The sequence below is a fragment of the Oncorhynchus keta genome, chromosome 17 (genome assembly GCF_023373465.1).
Source record: "Oncorhynchus keta strain PuntledgeMale-10-30-2019 chromosome 17, Oket_V2, whole genome shotgun sequence".
Classification (NCBI taxonomy): domain Eukaryota; kingdom Metazoa; phylum Chordata; class Actinopteri; order Salmoniformes; family Salmonidae; genus Oncorhynchus; species Oncorhynchus keta.
Genome location: NC_068437.1, coordinates 50,495,288 through 50,509,012, shown reverse-complemented (window position 1 = coordinate 50,509,012; position 13,725 = coordinate 50,495,288). Strand labels below are relative to the sequence as shown.

Genomic DNA, 13,725 nt, shown 5'->3' with positions numbered 1-13,725 from the left:
TCAGGGGCTGGGCTTCGGGGGCCTTGGTCTCAGGGGGCAGGGTCTCAGGGGCGGGGCTTCGGGGGGCTTGGTCTCAGGGGGCAGGGTCTCAGGGGCGGGGCTTCGGGGGGCTTGGTCTCAGGGGGCAGGGTCTCAGGGGCTGGGCTTCAGGGGGCGGGGTCCCAGGGAGCCAGTAGTGATACATGCTATCACTCTATTACTCACCCCTCATAGCCAACACCTCAGATGAGATCTGACAAGGTTTTTTTGATAGGATGTACAATTTTGAACTTAATGAACTGTGGACAGAGCCCCTGTTGTGATTAATACCTTACCCTTCAACCCCCTCTACTGGTCAGATATGATCACTGCCACTGTCCACTGCTCCACCTCTTGTTCACATCAGCGCATTCTTACACAGACTCTCTCACTCATAGGATGTTGGTGGCACCTTAAGGACTGGAGTGGAATTAGTGGAATGGTATTAAATACACCAAACACATGTGTTTGATGCCATTCCATTTACTCCGTTCCGGCCATTATTATGAGTCGTTCATCCCTCAGTAGCCTCCACTGTTCTCACGCTATACAAACAACAAATATTTCCCTACGTTTTAGGTCTGAAAGACCAGGCTGGTATTAGTGGAGAATTCTTTATCACGGTACATTAAATGCAGATTTTTGCACATTGTTCTTCTAATCGGGGCGGCAGGTTAGCCTAGTGGTTAGAGTGTAGAGGTGGCAGGGTAGCCTAGTGGTTAGAGTGTAGAGGTGGCAGGGTAGCCTAGTGGTTAGAGTGTAGAGGTGGCAGGTTAGCCTAGTGGTTAGAGTGTAGAGGTGGCAGGGTAGCCTAGTGGTTAGAGTGTAGAGGTGGCAGGGTAGCCTAGTGGTTAGAGTGTAGAGGTGGCAGGGTAGCCTAGTGGTTAGAGTGTAGAGGTGGCAGGTTAGCCTAGTGGTTAGAGTGTAGAGGTGGCAGGGTAGCCTAGTGGTTAGAGTGTAGTGACGGCAGGGTAGCCTAGTGGTTAGAGTGTAGTGACGGCAGGTTAGCCTAGTGGTTAGAGTGTAGAGGTGGCAGGTTAGCCTAGTGGTTAGAGTGTAGAGGTGGCAGGATAGCCTAGTGGTTAGAGTGTAGAGGTGGCAGGGTAGCCTAGTGGTGAGAGTGTAGTGACGGCATCTAGCCTAGTGGTTAGAGTGTAGAGGTGGCAGGTTAGCCTAGTGGTTAGAGTGTAGAGGTGGCAGGGTAGCCTAGTGGTTAGAGTGTAGGGACGGCAGGGTAGCCTAGTGGTTATAATGTAGAGGTGGCAGGTTAGCCTAGTGGTTAGAGTGTAGGGACGGCAGGGTAGCCTAGTGGTTAGAGTGTAGAGGTGGCAGGGTAGCCTAGTGGTTAGAGTGTAGAGGTTGCAGGGTAGCCTAGTGGTTAGAGTGTAGAGGTGGCAGGGTAGCCTAGTGGTTAGAGTGTAGGGACGGCAGGGTAGCCTAGTGGTTATAATGTAGAGGTGGCAGGTTAGCCTAGTGGTTATAATGTAGAGGTTAGCCTAGTGGTTAGAGTGTAGAGGTGGCAGGGTAGCCTAGTGGTTAGAGTGTAGAGGTGGCAGGGTAGCCAAGTGGTTAGAGTGTAGAGGTGGCAGGATAGCCTAGTGGTTAGAGTGTAGAGGTGGCAGGGTAGCCTAGTGGTGAGAGTGTAGTGACGGCATCTAGCCTAGTGGTGAGAGTGTAGTGACGGCATCTAGCCTAGTGGTTAGAGTGTAGAGGTGGCAGGTTAGCCTAGTGGTTAGAGTGTAGAGGTGGCAGGGTAGCCTAGTGGTTAGAGTGTAGGGACGGCAGGGTAGCCTAGTGGTTATAATGTAGAGGTGGCAGGTTAGCCTAGTGGTTAGAGTGTAGGGACGGCAGGGTAGCCTAGTGGTTAGAGTGTAGAGGTGGCAGGGTAGCCTAGTGGTTAGAGTGTAGAGGTGGCAGGGTAGCCTAGTGGTTAGAGTGTAGAGGTGGCAGGGTAGCCTAGTGGTTAGAGTGTAGGGACGGCAGGGTAGCCTAGTGGTTATAATGTAGAGGTGGCAGGTTAGCCTAGTGGTTAGAGTGTAGAGGTGGCAGGGTAGCCTAGTGGTTAGAGTATAGAGGTGGCAGGGTAGCCTAGTGGTTAGAGTGTAGAGGTGGCAGGGTAGCCTAGTGGTTAGAGTGTAGAGGTTGCAGGGTAGCCTAGTGGTTAGAGTGTAGAGGTGGCAGGGTAGCCTAGTGGTTATAATGTAGAGGTGGCAGGGTAGCCTAGTGGTTATAATGTAGAGGTGGCAGGTTAGCCTAGTGGTTAGAGTGTAGAGGTGGCAGGGTAGCCTAGTGGTTAGAGTGTAGAGGTGGCAGGGTAGCCTAGTGGTTAGAGTGTAGAGGTGGCAGGGTAGCCTAGTGGTTGAGTGTAGAGGTGGCAGGGTAGCCTAGTAGTTAGAGTGTAGAGGTGGCAGGGTAGCCTAGTGGTTAGAGTGTAGAGGTGGCAGGGTAGCCTAGTGGTTAGAGTGTAGAGGTGGCAGGGTAGCCTAGTGGTTAGAGTGTAGAGGTGGCAGGGTAGCCTAGTGGTTAGAGTGTAGAGGTGGCAGGGTAGCCTAGTGGTTAGAGTGTAGAGGTGGCAGGGAAGCCTAGTGGTTAGAGTGTAGAGGTGGCAGGGTAGCCTAGTGGTTAGAGTGTAGAGGTGGCAGGGTAGCCTAGTGGTTAGATTGTAGTGACGGCAGGGTAGCCTAGTGGTTAGAGTGTAGAGGTGGCAGGGTAGCCAAGTGGTTAGAGTGTAGAGGTGGCAGGGTAGCCTAGTGGTTAGAGTGTAGAGGTTGCAGGGTAGCCTAGTGGTTAGAGTGTAAAGGTGGCAGGGTAGCCTAGTGGTTAGAGTGTAGAGGTGGCAGGGTAGCCTAGTGGTTAGAGTGTAGAGGTGGCAGGGTAGCCTAGTGGTTAGAGTGTAGAGGTGGCAGGGTAGCCTAGTGGTTAGAGTGTAGAGGTGGCAGGGTAGCCTAGTGGTTAGAGTGTAGAGGTGGCAGGGTAGCCAAGTGGTTAGAGTGTAGAGGTGGCAGGGTAGCCTAGTGGTTAGAGTGTAGAGGTTGCAGGGTAGCCTAGTGGTTAGAGTGTAGAGGTGGCAGGGTAGCCTAGTGGTTATAATGTAGAGGTGGCAGGTTAGCCTAGTGGTTAGAGTGTAGAGGTGGCAGGGTAGCCTAGTGGTTAGAGTGTAGAGGTGGCAGGGTAGCCTAGTGGTTAGAGTGTAGAGGTGGCAGGGTAGCCTAGTGGTTAGAGTGTAGAGGTGGCAGGGTAGCCTAGTAGTTAGAGTGTAGAGGTGGCAGGGTAGCCTAGTGGTTAGAGTGTAGAGGTGGCAGGGTAGCCTAGTGGTTAGAGTGTAGAGGTGGCAGGGTAGCCTAGTGGTTAGAGTGTAGAGGTGGCAGGGTAGCCTAGTGGTTAGAGTGTAGAGGTGGCAGGGTAGCCTAGTAGTTAGAGTGTAGAGGTGGCAGGGTAGCCTAGTGGTTAGAGTGTAGAGGTGGCAGGGTAGCCTAGTGGTTAGAGTGTAGAGGTGGCAGGGTAGCCTAGTGGTTAGAGTGTAGAGGTGGCAGGGTAGCCTAGTGGTTAGAGTGTAGAGGTGGCAGGGTAGCCTAGTGGTTAGAGTGTAGAGGTGGCAGGGTAGCCTAGTGGTTAGAGTGTAGAGGTGGCAGGGTAGCCTAGTGGTTAGAGTGTAGAGGTGGCAGGGTAGCCTAGTGGTTAGGGTGTAGTGACGGCAGGGTAGCCTAGTGGTTAGAGTGTAGAGGTGGCAGGGTAGCCAAGTGGTTAGAGTGTAGAGGTGGCAGGGTAGCCTAGTGGTTAGAGTGTAGAGGTTGCAGGGTAGCCTAGTGGTTAGAGTGTAAAGGTGGCAGGGTAGCCTAGTGGTTAGAGTGTAGAGGTGGCAGGGTAGCCTAGTGGTTAGAGTGTAGAGGTGGCAGGGTAGCCTAGTGGTTAGAGTGTAGAGGTGGCAGGGTAGCCTAGTGGTTAGAGTGTAGAGGTGGCAGGGTAGCCTAGTGGTTAGAGTGTAGAGGTGGCAGGGTAGCCAAGTGGTTAGAGTGTAGAGGTGGCAGGGTAGCCTAGTGGTTAGAGTGTAGAGGTTGCAGGGTAGCCTAGTGGTTAGAGTGTAGAGGTGGCAGGGTAGCCTAGTGGTTATAATGTAGAGGTGGCAGGTTAGCCTAGTGGTTAGAGTGTAGAGGTGGCAGGGTAGCCTAGTGGTTAGAGTGTAGAGGTGGCAGGGTAGCCTAGTGGTTAGAGTGTAGAGGTGGCAGGGTAGCCTAGTGGTTAGAGTGTAGAGGTGGCAGGGTAGCCTAGTAGTTAGAGTGTAGAGGTGGCAGGGTAGCCTAGTGGTTAGAGTGTAGAGGTGGCAGGGTAGCCTAGTGGTTAGAGTGTAGAGGTGGCAGGGTAGCCTAGTGGTTAGAGTGTAAAGGTGGCAGGGTAGCCTAGTGGTTAGAGTGTAGAGGTGGCAGTGTAGCCTAGTGGTTAGAGTGTAGAGGTGGCAGGGTAGCCTAGTGGTTAGAGTGTAGAGGTGGCAGGGTAGCCTAGTGGTTAGAGTGTAGTGACGGCAGGGTAGCCTAGTGGTTAGAGTGTAGAGGTGGCAGGTTAGCCTAGTGGTTAGAGTGTAGAGGTGGCAGGTTAGCCTAGTGGTTAGAGTGTAGAGGTGGCAGGGTAGCCTAGTGGTTAGAGTGTAGAGGTGGCAGGTTAGCCTAGTGGTTAGAGTGTAGAGGTGGCAGGGTAGCCTAGTGGTTAGAGTGTAGAGGTGGCAGGTTAGCCTAGTGGTTAGAGTGTAGAGGTGGCAGGGTAGCCTAGTGGTTAGAGTGTAGAGGTGGCAGGGTAGCCTAGTGGTTAGAGTGTAGAGGTGGCAGGGTAGCCTAGTGGTTGGGTGTAGTGACGGCAGGGTAGCCTAGTGGTTAGAGTGTAGAGGTGGCAGGGTAGCCTAGTAGTTAGAGTGTAGAGGTGGCAGGGTAGCCTAGTGGTTAGACTGTAGAGGTGGAATGGTAGCCTAGTGGTTAGAGTGTAGAGGTGGCAGGGTAGCCTAGTGGTTAGAGTGTAGAGGTGGCAGGGTAGCCTAGTGGTTAGAGCGGCAGGGTAGCCTAGTGGTTAGATTGTAGAGGTGGCAGGTTAGCCTAGTGGTTAGAGTGTAGAGGTGGCAGGGTAGCCTAGTGGTTAGAGTGTAGAGGTGGCAGGGTAGCCTAGTGGTTAGAGTGTAGGGACGGCAGGGTAGCCTAGTGGTTAGAGTGTAGAGGTGGCAGGGTAGCCTAGTGGTTAGAGTGTAGAGGTGGCAGGGTAGCCTAGTGGTTAGAGTGTAGAGGTGGCAGGGTAGCCTAGTGGTTAGAGTGTAGAGGTGGCAGGGTAGCCTAGTGGTTAGAGTGTAGAGGTGGCAGGGTAGCCTAGTGGTTAGAGTGTAGAGGTGGCAGGGTAGCCTAGTGGTTAGAGTGTAGAGGTGGCAGGGTAGCCTAGTGGTTAGAGTGTAGAGGTGGCAGGGTAGCCTAGTGGTTAGAGTGTAGAGGTGGCAGGGTAGCCTAGTGGTTAGAGTGTAGAGGTGGCAGGGTAGCCTAGTGGTTAGAGTGTAGAGGTGGCAGGGTAGCCTAGTGGTTAGAGTGTAGTGACGGCAGGGTAGCCTAGTGGTTAGAGTGTAGAGATGGCAGGTTAGCCTAGTGGTTAGAGTGTAGAGGTGGCAGGTTAGCCTAGTGGTTAGAGTGTAGAGGTGGCAGGGTAGCCTAGTGGTTAGAGTGTAGGGACGGCAGGGTAGCCTAGTGGTTAGAGTGTAGAGGTGGCAGGGTAGCGTAGTGGTTAGAGTGTAGAGGTGGCAGGGTAGCCTAGTGGTTAGAGTGTAGAGGTGGCAGGATAGCCTAGTGGTTAGAGTGTAGAGGTGGCAGGGTAGCCTAGTGGTGAGAGTGTAGTGACGGCATCTAGCCTAGTGGTTAGAGTGTAGAGGTGGCAGGTTAGCCTAGTGGTTAGAGTGTAGAGGTGGCAGGGTAGCCTAGTGGTTAGAGTGTAGGGACGGCAGGGTAGCCTAGTGGTTAGAGTGTAGAGGTGGCAGGGTAGCCTAGTGGTTAGAGTGTAGAGGTGGCAGGGTAGCCTAGTGGTTAGAGTGTAGGGGTGGCAGGGTAGCCTAGTGGTTATAATGTAGAGGTGGCAGGTTAGCCTAGTGGTTAGAGTGTAGAGGTAGAGGTGGCAGGGTAGCCTAGTGGTTAGAGTGTAGAGGTGGCAGGGTAGCCTAGTGGTTAGAGTGTAGAGTTGGCAGGTTAGCCTAGTGGTTAGAGTGTAGAGGTTGCAGGGTAGCCTAGTGGTTAGAGTGTAGAGGTGGCAGGTTAGCCTAGTGGTTAGAGTGTAGGTAGCAGGTTAGCCTAGTGGTTAGAGTGTAGAGGTGGCAGGGTAGCCTAGTGGTTAGAGTGTAGAGGTGGCAGGGTAGCCTAGTGGTTAGAGTGTAGGGACGGCAGGGTAGCCTAGTGGTTAGAGTGTAGAGGTGGCAGGGTAGCCTAGTGGTTAGAGTGTAGAGGTGGCAGGGTAGCCTAGTGGTTAGAGTGTAGAGGCGGCAGGGTAGCCTAGTGGTTAGAGTGTAGTGACGGCAGGGTAGCCTAGTGGTTAGAGTGTAGAGGTGGCAGGTTAGCCTAGTGGTTAGAGTGTAGAGGTGGCAGGGTAGCCTAGTGGTTAGAGTGTAGTGGTGGCAGGGTAGCCTAGTGGTTAGAGTGTAGAGGTGGCAGGGTAGCCTAGTGGTTAGAGTGTAGGGGTGGCAGGGTAGCCTAGTGGTTAGAGTGTAGAGGTGGCAGGGTAGCCTAGTGGTTAGAGTGTAGAGGTTGCAGGGTAGCCTAGTGGTTAGAGTGTAGAGGTGGCAGGGTAGCCTAGTGGTTATAATGTAGAGGTGGCAGGTTAGCCTAGTGGTTAGAGTGTAGAGGTGGCAGGGTAGCCTAGTGGTTAGAGTGTAGAGGTGGCAGGGTAGCCTAGTGGTTAGAGTGTAGAGGTGGCAGGGTAGCCTAGTGGTTAGAGTGTAGAGGTGGCAGGGTTTCCTAGTGGTTAGAGTGTAGAGGTGGCAGGGTAGCCTAGTGGTTAGAGTGTAGAGGTGGCAGGGTAGCCTAGTGGTTAGAGTGTAGAGGTGGCAGGGTAGCCTAGTGGTTAGAGTGTAGAGGTGGCAGGGTAGCCTAGTGGTTAGAGTGTAGAGGTGGCAGGGTAGCCTAGTGGTTAGAGTGTAGAGGTGGCAGGGTAGCCTAGTGGTTAGAGTGTAGAGGTGGCAGGGTAGCCTAGTGGTTAGAGTGTAGAGGTGGCAGGGTAGCCTAGTGGTTAGATTGTAGTGACGGCAGGGTAGCCTAGTGGTTAGAGTGTAGAGGTGGCAGGGTAGCCAAGTGGTTAGAGTGTAGAGGTGGCAGGGTAGCCTAGTGGTTAGAGTGTAGAGGTTGCAGGGTAGCCTAGTGGTTAGAGTGTAAAGGTGGCAGGGTAGCCTAGTGGTTAGAGTGTAGAGGTGGCAGGGTAGCCTAGTGGTTAGAGTGTAGAGGTGGCAGGGTAGCCTAGTGGTTAGAGTGTAGAGGTGGCAGGGTAGCCTAGTGGTTAGAGTGTAGAGGTGGCAGGGTAGCCTAGCTGTTAAAGTGTAGAGGTGGCAGGGTAGCCTAGTGGTTAGAGTGTAGAGGTGGCAGGGTAGCCAAGTGGTTAGAGTGTAGAGGTGGCAGGGTAGCCTAGTGGTTAGAGTGTAGAGGTTGCAGGGTAGCCTAGTGGTTAGAGTGTAGAGGTGGCAGGGTAGCCTAGTGGTTATAATGTAGAGGTGGCAGGTTAGCCTAGTGGTTAGAGTGTAGAGGTGGCAGGGTAGCCTAGTGGTTAGAGTGTAGAGGTGGCAGGGTAGCCTAGTGGTTAGAGTGTAGAGGTGGCAGGGTAGCCTAGTGGTTAGAGTGTAGAGGTGGCAGGGTAGCCTAGTAGTTAGAGTGTAGAGGTGGCAGGGTAGCCTAGTGGTTAGAGTGTAGAGGTGGCAGGGTAGCCTAGTGGTTAGAGTGTAGAGGTGGCAGGGTAGCCTAGTGGTTAGAGTGTAAAGGTGGCAGGGTAGCCTAGTGGTTAGAGTGTAGAGGTGGCAGGGTAGCCTAGTGGTTAGAGTGTAGAGGTGGCAGGGTAGCCTAGTGGTTAGAGTGTAGAGGTGGCAGGGTAGCCTAGTGGTTAGGTGTAGTGATGGCAGGGTAGCCTAGTGGTTAGAGTGTAGAGGTGGCAGGTTAGCCTAGTGGTTAGAGTGTAGAGGTGGCAGGTTAGCCTAGTGGTTAGAGTGTAGAGGTGGCAGGGTAGCCTAGTGGTTAGAGTGTAGAGGTGGCAGGGTAGCCTAGTGGTTAGAGTGTAGAGGTGGCAGGGTAGCCTAGTGGTTAGAGTGTAGAGGTGGCAGGGTAGCCTAGTGGTTAGAGTGTAGAGGTGGCAGGGTAGCCTAGTGGTTAGAGTGTAGAGGTGGCAGGGTAGCCTAGTGGTTAGAGTGTAGAGGTGGCAGGGTAGCCTAGTGGTTAGAGTGGAGTGACGGCAGGGTAGCCTAGTGGTTAGAGTGTAGAGGTGGCAGGTAGCCTAGTAGTTAGAGTGTAGAGGTGGCAGGGTAGCCTAGTGGTTAGACTGTAGAGGTGGAATGGTAGCCTAGTGGTTAGAGTGTAGAGGTGGCAGGGTAGCCTAGTGGTTAGAGTGTAGAGGTGGCAGGGTAGCCTAGTGGTTAGATTGTAGTGACGGCAGGGTAGCCTAGTGGTTAGAGTGTAGAGGTGGCAGGTTAGCCTAGTGGTTAGAGTGTAGAGGTGGCAGGTTAGCCTAGTGGTTAGAGTGTAGAGGTGGCAGGGTAGCCTAGTGGTTAGAGTGTAGGGACGGCAGGGTAGCCTAGTGGTTAGAGTGTAGAGGTTGCAGGGTAGCCTAGTGGTTAGAGTGTAGAGGTGGCAGGGTAGCCTAGTGGTTAGAGTGTAGAGGTGGCAGGGTAGCCTAGTGGTTAGAGTGTAGAGGTGGCAGGGTAGCCTAGTGGTTAGAGTGTAGAGGAGGCAGGGTAGCCTAGTGGTTAGAGTGTAGAGGTGGCAGGGTAGCCTAGTGGTTAGAGTGTAGAGGTGGCAGGGTAGCCTAGTGGTTAGAGTGTAGAGGTGGCAGGGTAGCCTAGTGGTTAGAGTGTAGAGGTGGCAGAGTAGCCTAGTGGTTAGAGTGTAGAGGTGGCAGGGTAGCCTAGTGGTTAGAGTGTAGAGGTGGCAGGGTAGCCTAGTGGTTAGAGTGTAGTGATGGCAGGGTAGCCTAGTGGTTAGGTATAGAGGTGGCAGGTTAGCCTAGTGGTTAGAGTGTAGAGGTGGCAGGTTAGCCTAGTGGTTAGAGTGTAGAGGTGGCAGGGTAGCCTAGTGGTTAGAGTGTAGGGACGGCAGGGTAGCCTAGTGGTTAGAGTGTAGAGGTTGCAGGGTAGCCTAGTGGTTAGAGTGTAGAGGTGGCAGGGTAGCCTAGTGGTTAGAGTGTAGAGGTGGCAGGATAGCCTAGTGGTTAGAGTGTAGAGGTGGCAGGGTAGCCTAGTGGTGAGAGTGTAGTGGCATCTAGCCTAGTGGTTAGAGTGTAGAGGTGGCAGGTTAGCCTAGTGGTTAGAGTGTAGAGGTGGCAGGGTAGCCTAGTGGTTAGAGTGTAGGGACGGCAGGGTAGCCTAGTGGTTAGAGTGTAGAGGTGGCAGGGTACCGTAGTGGTTAGAGTGTAGAGGTGGCAGGGTAGCCTAGTGGTTAGAGTGTAGAGGTGGCAGGATAGCCTAGTGGTTATAATGTAGAGGTGGCAGGTTAGCCTAGTGGTTAGAGTGTAGAGGTAGAGGTGGCAGGGTAGCCTAGTGGTTAGAGTGTAGAGGTGGCAGGGTAGCCTAGTGGTTAGAGTGTAGAGGTGGCAGGTTAGCCTAGTGGTTAGAGTGTAGAGGTTGCAGGGTAGCCTAGTGGTTAGAGTGTAGAGGTGGCAGGTTAGCCTAGTGGTTAGAGTGTAGAGGTAGCAGGTTAGCCTAGTGGTTAGAGTGTAGAGGTGGCAGGGTAGCCTAGTGGTTAGAGTGTAGAGGTGGCAGGGTAGCCTAGTGGTTAGAGTGTAGGGACGGCAGGGTAGCCTAGTGGTTAGAGTGTAGAGGTGGCAGGGTAGCCTAGTGGTTAGAGTGTAGAGGTGGCAGGTTAGCCTAGTGGTTAGAGTGTAGAGGTGGCAGGGTAGCCTAGTGGTTAGAGTGTAGTGACGGCAGGGTAGCCTAGTGGTTAGAGTGTAGAGGTGGCAGGTTAGCCTAGTGGTTAGAGTGTAGAGGTGGCAGGTTAGCCTAGTGGTTAGAGTGTAGGGACGGCAGGGTAGCCTAGTGGTTAGAGTGTAGAGGTGGCAGGTTAGCCTAGTGGTTAGAGTGTAGAGACGGCAGGGTAGCCTAGTGGTTATAATGTAGAGGTGGCAGGTTAGCCTAGTGGTTAGAGTGTAGAGGTGGCAGGGTAGCCTAGTGGTTAGAGTGTAGAGATGGCAGGGTAGCCTAGTGGTTAGAGTGTAGAGGTTGCAGGGTAGCCTAGTGGTTAGAGTGTAGAGGTGGCAGGTTAGCCTAGTGGTTAGAGTGTAGAGGTGGCAGGGCTAGGCTAGTGGTTAGAGTGTAGGGACGGCAGGGTAGCCTAGTGGTTAGAGCGTTGGACTAGTGACCTGAAGATTGCAAGTTCAAATCCCCGAGCTGTTCAGGTACAAATCTGTCATTCTGCCCCTGAACACTGTTCCTAGGCTGTCATTGAAAATAAGAATTTGTTCTTAACTGACTTGCCTAGTAAAATAATTGGCAAGAATGCACGTTGCTGTTAAGGCTGACCAGCCCTTTTTCTCACCAGAGGCCACTAAGATCACCTTGGCTCCGTCCAACGCGGACGTGACGGCAGGCGAGAGCGCCAGCATGCAGTGTGCCGCATCACATGACTCAACACTGGACATCACGTTCGTCTGGACCATGGACGGCCGCTCCATCGACTTCGACCGGGACGGGTCCCACTATGAACGCAACCCGGTAAGAGATTAAAAAAAAAACAGGCCAGAAATCTTAGCGTTGACGGTTCAAATCCCGGGTATGGCTGAAATATTCCTTTGGTGTACTATGCTGTACTACTTATAATACCACTATAACTCCCTGATACCCATTTAGCGTCAGTTACTAAAAGACCCATGGACTGCTGACTGCTGACGCCCTGTATACTACATCAGTTTAACTGCAGTTTCGTTTCTCGTACATTATGAATGACGTGACCCACTCTCTGCCAGAACAGTCTCAGCATTAACCAGCAGACAGCATTCAACATCTGTCATTCCACAGACTGGAGGCATGCACCACTCTCTATAATGGTTTCTGATTGATGACCTTGCATAGCTGTGTACAAGGCTTATTATCCCCTCTCATAAAAATTGCCACGTTCTCCAGTTGATGTTATTTATGTAGCATCAGAAGAGTAGAACTCATTAGAGTTAAGTGAGTTAATATAATGCTTCTATTATATTCTCAATGGGAGAATTTCATACCTGGGATTATAATGGCTGTCATTGTAAGTAAGAATGAGTTCCTTACTGACTTAAAGCTGGAATCCGTAGTGCTGAAACTGCCACGTCTGTATGGGATATTACAACGACAAAGAAGTTAACGCAAACAACCAACACGGTTTTCTCCCTTAGACATCATTTCTTGAGTGATAGAACACTGGAATATGTACTGCAACTATTTTTACCACACCGCTCTCCACCGTGTAGTCAACAAAACAAAGGCGCTAAAAGGTGAACAGGGCTGCTATTTCTCCTAATGCGGATTCCTTATTTAAATAAAGGTTAAATTAAGTAAATATATGCATTATTTTGTATTTTTCTATTGGAGGTAGAGTTAGTTAGCGCTAGTCGGCTATACATGCTCCAAAACGCTGGTATTTTTTCATCTATATCTTGTCTCCATCTTCTTTTCCAATAGTGAGCCAACATGTTTTCAGCACTTTTATTTACATGACTGATCAAAACTCGTTTTCTCATGCTCTCTCTTCTCTCTCTGCAGCAGACATTTAAAAAAAAAATATATATTTCACCTTTATTTAACCAGGTAGGCTAGTTGAGAACAAGTTCTCATTTGCAACTGCGACCTGGCCAAGATAAAGCATAGCAGTGTGAACAGACAACACAGAGTTACACATGGAGTAAACAATTAACAAGTCAATAACACAGTAGAAAAAAAGGGGAGTCTATATACAATGTGTGCAAAAGGCATGAGGAGGTAGGGGAATAATTACAATATTGCAGATTAACACTGGAGTGATAAATGATCAGATGATCATGTACAGGTAGAGATATTGGTGTGCAAAAGAGCAGAAAAGTAAATAAATAAAGACTGTGGGGATGAGGTAGGTGAAAAAGGGTGGGCTATTTACCAATAGATTATGTACAGCTGCAGCGATCGGTTAGCTGCTCAGATAGCTGATGTTTGAAGTTGGTGAGGGAGATAAAAGTCTCCAACTTCAGCGATTTTTGCAATTCGTTCCAGTCACAGGCAGCAGAGTACTGGAATGAAAGGCGGCCAAATGAGGTGTTGGCTTTAGGAATGATCAGTGAGATACACCTGCTGGAGCGCGTGCTACAGATGGGTGTTGCCATCGTGACCAGTGAACTGAGATAAGGCGGAGCTTTACCTAGCATGGCCTTGTAGATGACCTGGAGCCAGTGGGTCTGGCGACGAATATGTAGCGAGGGCCAGCCAAACTAGAGCATACAAGTCGCAGTGGTGGGTAGTATAAGGTGCTTTAGTGACAAAACGGATGGCACTGTGATAAACTGCATCCAGTTTGCTGAGTAGAGTGTTGGAAGCGATTTTGTAGATGACATCGCCGAAGTCGAGGATCGGTAGGATAGTCAGTTTTACTAGGGTAAGCTTGGCAGCGTGAGTGAAGGAGGCTTTGTTGCGGAATAGAAAGCCGACTCTTGATTTGATTTTCGATTGGAGATGTTTGATATGGGTCTGGAAGGAGAGTTTGCAGTCTAGCCAGACACCTAGGTACTGTAGGTGTCCACATATTCAAGGTCGGAACCATCCAGTGTGGTGATGCTAGTCGGGCATGCGGGTGCAGGCAGCGATCGGTTGAAAAGCATGCATTTGGTTTTACTAGCTTTTAAGAGCAGTTGGAGGCCACAGAAGGAGTGTTGTATGGCATTGAAGCTCGTTTGGAGGTTAGATAGCACAGTATCCAATGACGGGCCGAAAGTATATAGAATGGTGTCGTCTGCGTAGAGGTGGATCAGGGAATCGCCCGCAGCAAGACCAACATCATTGATATATACAGAGAAAAGAGTCGGCCCGAGAATTGAACCCTGTGGCACCCCCATAGAGACTGCCAGAGGACCGGACAGCATGCCCTCCGATTTGACACACTGAACTCTGTCTGCAAAGTAATTGGTGAACCAGGCAAGGTAGTCATCCGAAAAACCGAGGCTACTGAGTCTGCCGATAAGAATCTGGTGATTGACAGAGTCGAAAGCCTTGGCAAGGTCGATGAAGACGGCTGCACAGTACTGTCTTTTATCGATGGCGGTTATGATGTCGTTTAGTACCTTGAGTGTGGCTGAGGTGCACATACAGTATAGTGAGCAATATGTTTGGAACATCAAATCTGAATAAAATTGTAGTATTGAATTGCAATACATATTTCATCGTGAGAATCGCAATACATATTGGCATCTAAGTGACAGTGATAATATTGTATTGTGAGGACCATGACAATTCCCTAGCACTAACAAACAGCGAAAGGCTACTGCAGATATTCTGCAGGCTACTGTTGTAAA

The 13,725-nt window shown here is 51.1% G+C and overlaps 1 protein-coding gene across 3 annotated transcripts in view; it reads left to right on the top strand.

The window, feature by feature from the left end:
* LOC118376716 (contactin-1a-like) overlaps nucleotides 1-13,725 on the top strand; it is a 180,764-nt gene that overhangs the window by 142,990 nt on the left and 24,049 nt on the right. For all 3 annotated transcript variants that reach the window (XM_052466325.1, XM_052466326.1, XM_052466327.1), the window contains exon 15: nucleotides 10,755-10,927. In XM_052466325.1, coding sequence (XP_052322285.1) covers nucleotides 10,755-10,927 — 173 coding nt within the window. The remainder of the gene's footprint in view (nucleotides 1-10,754; nucleotides 10,928-13,725) is intronic.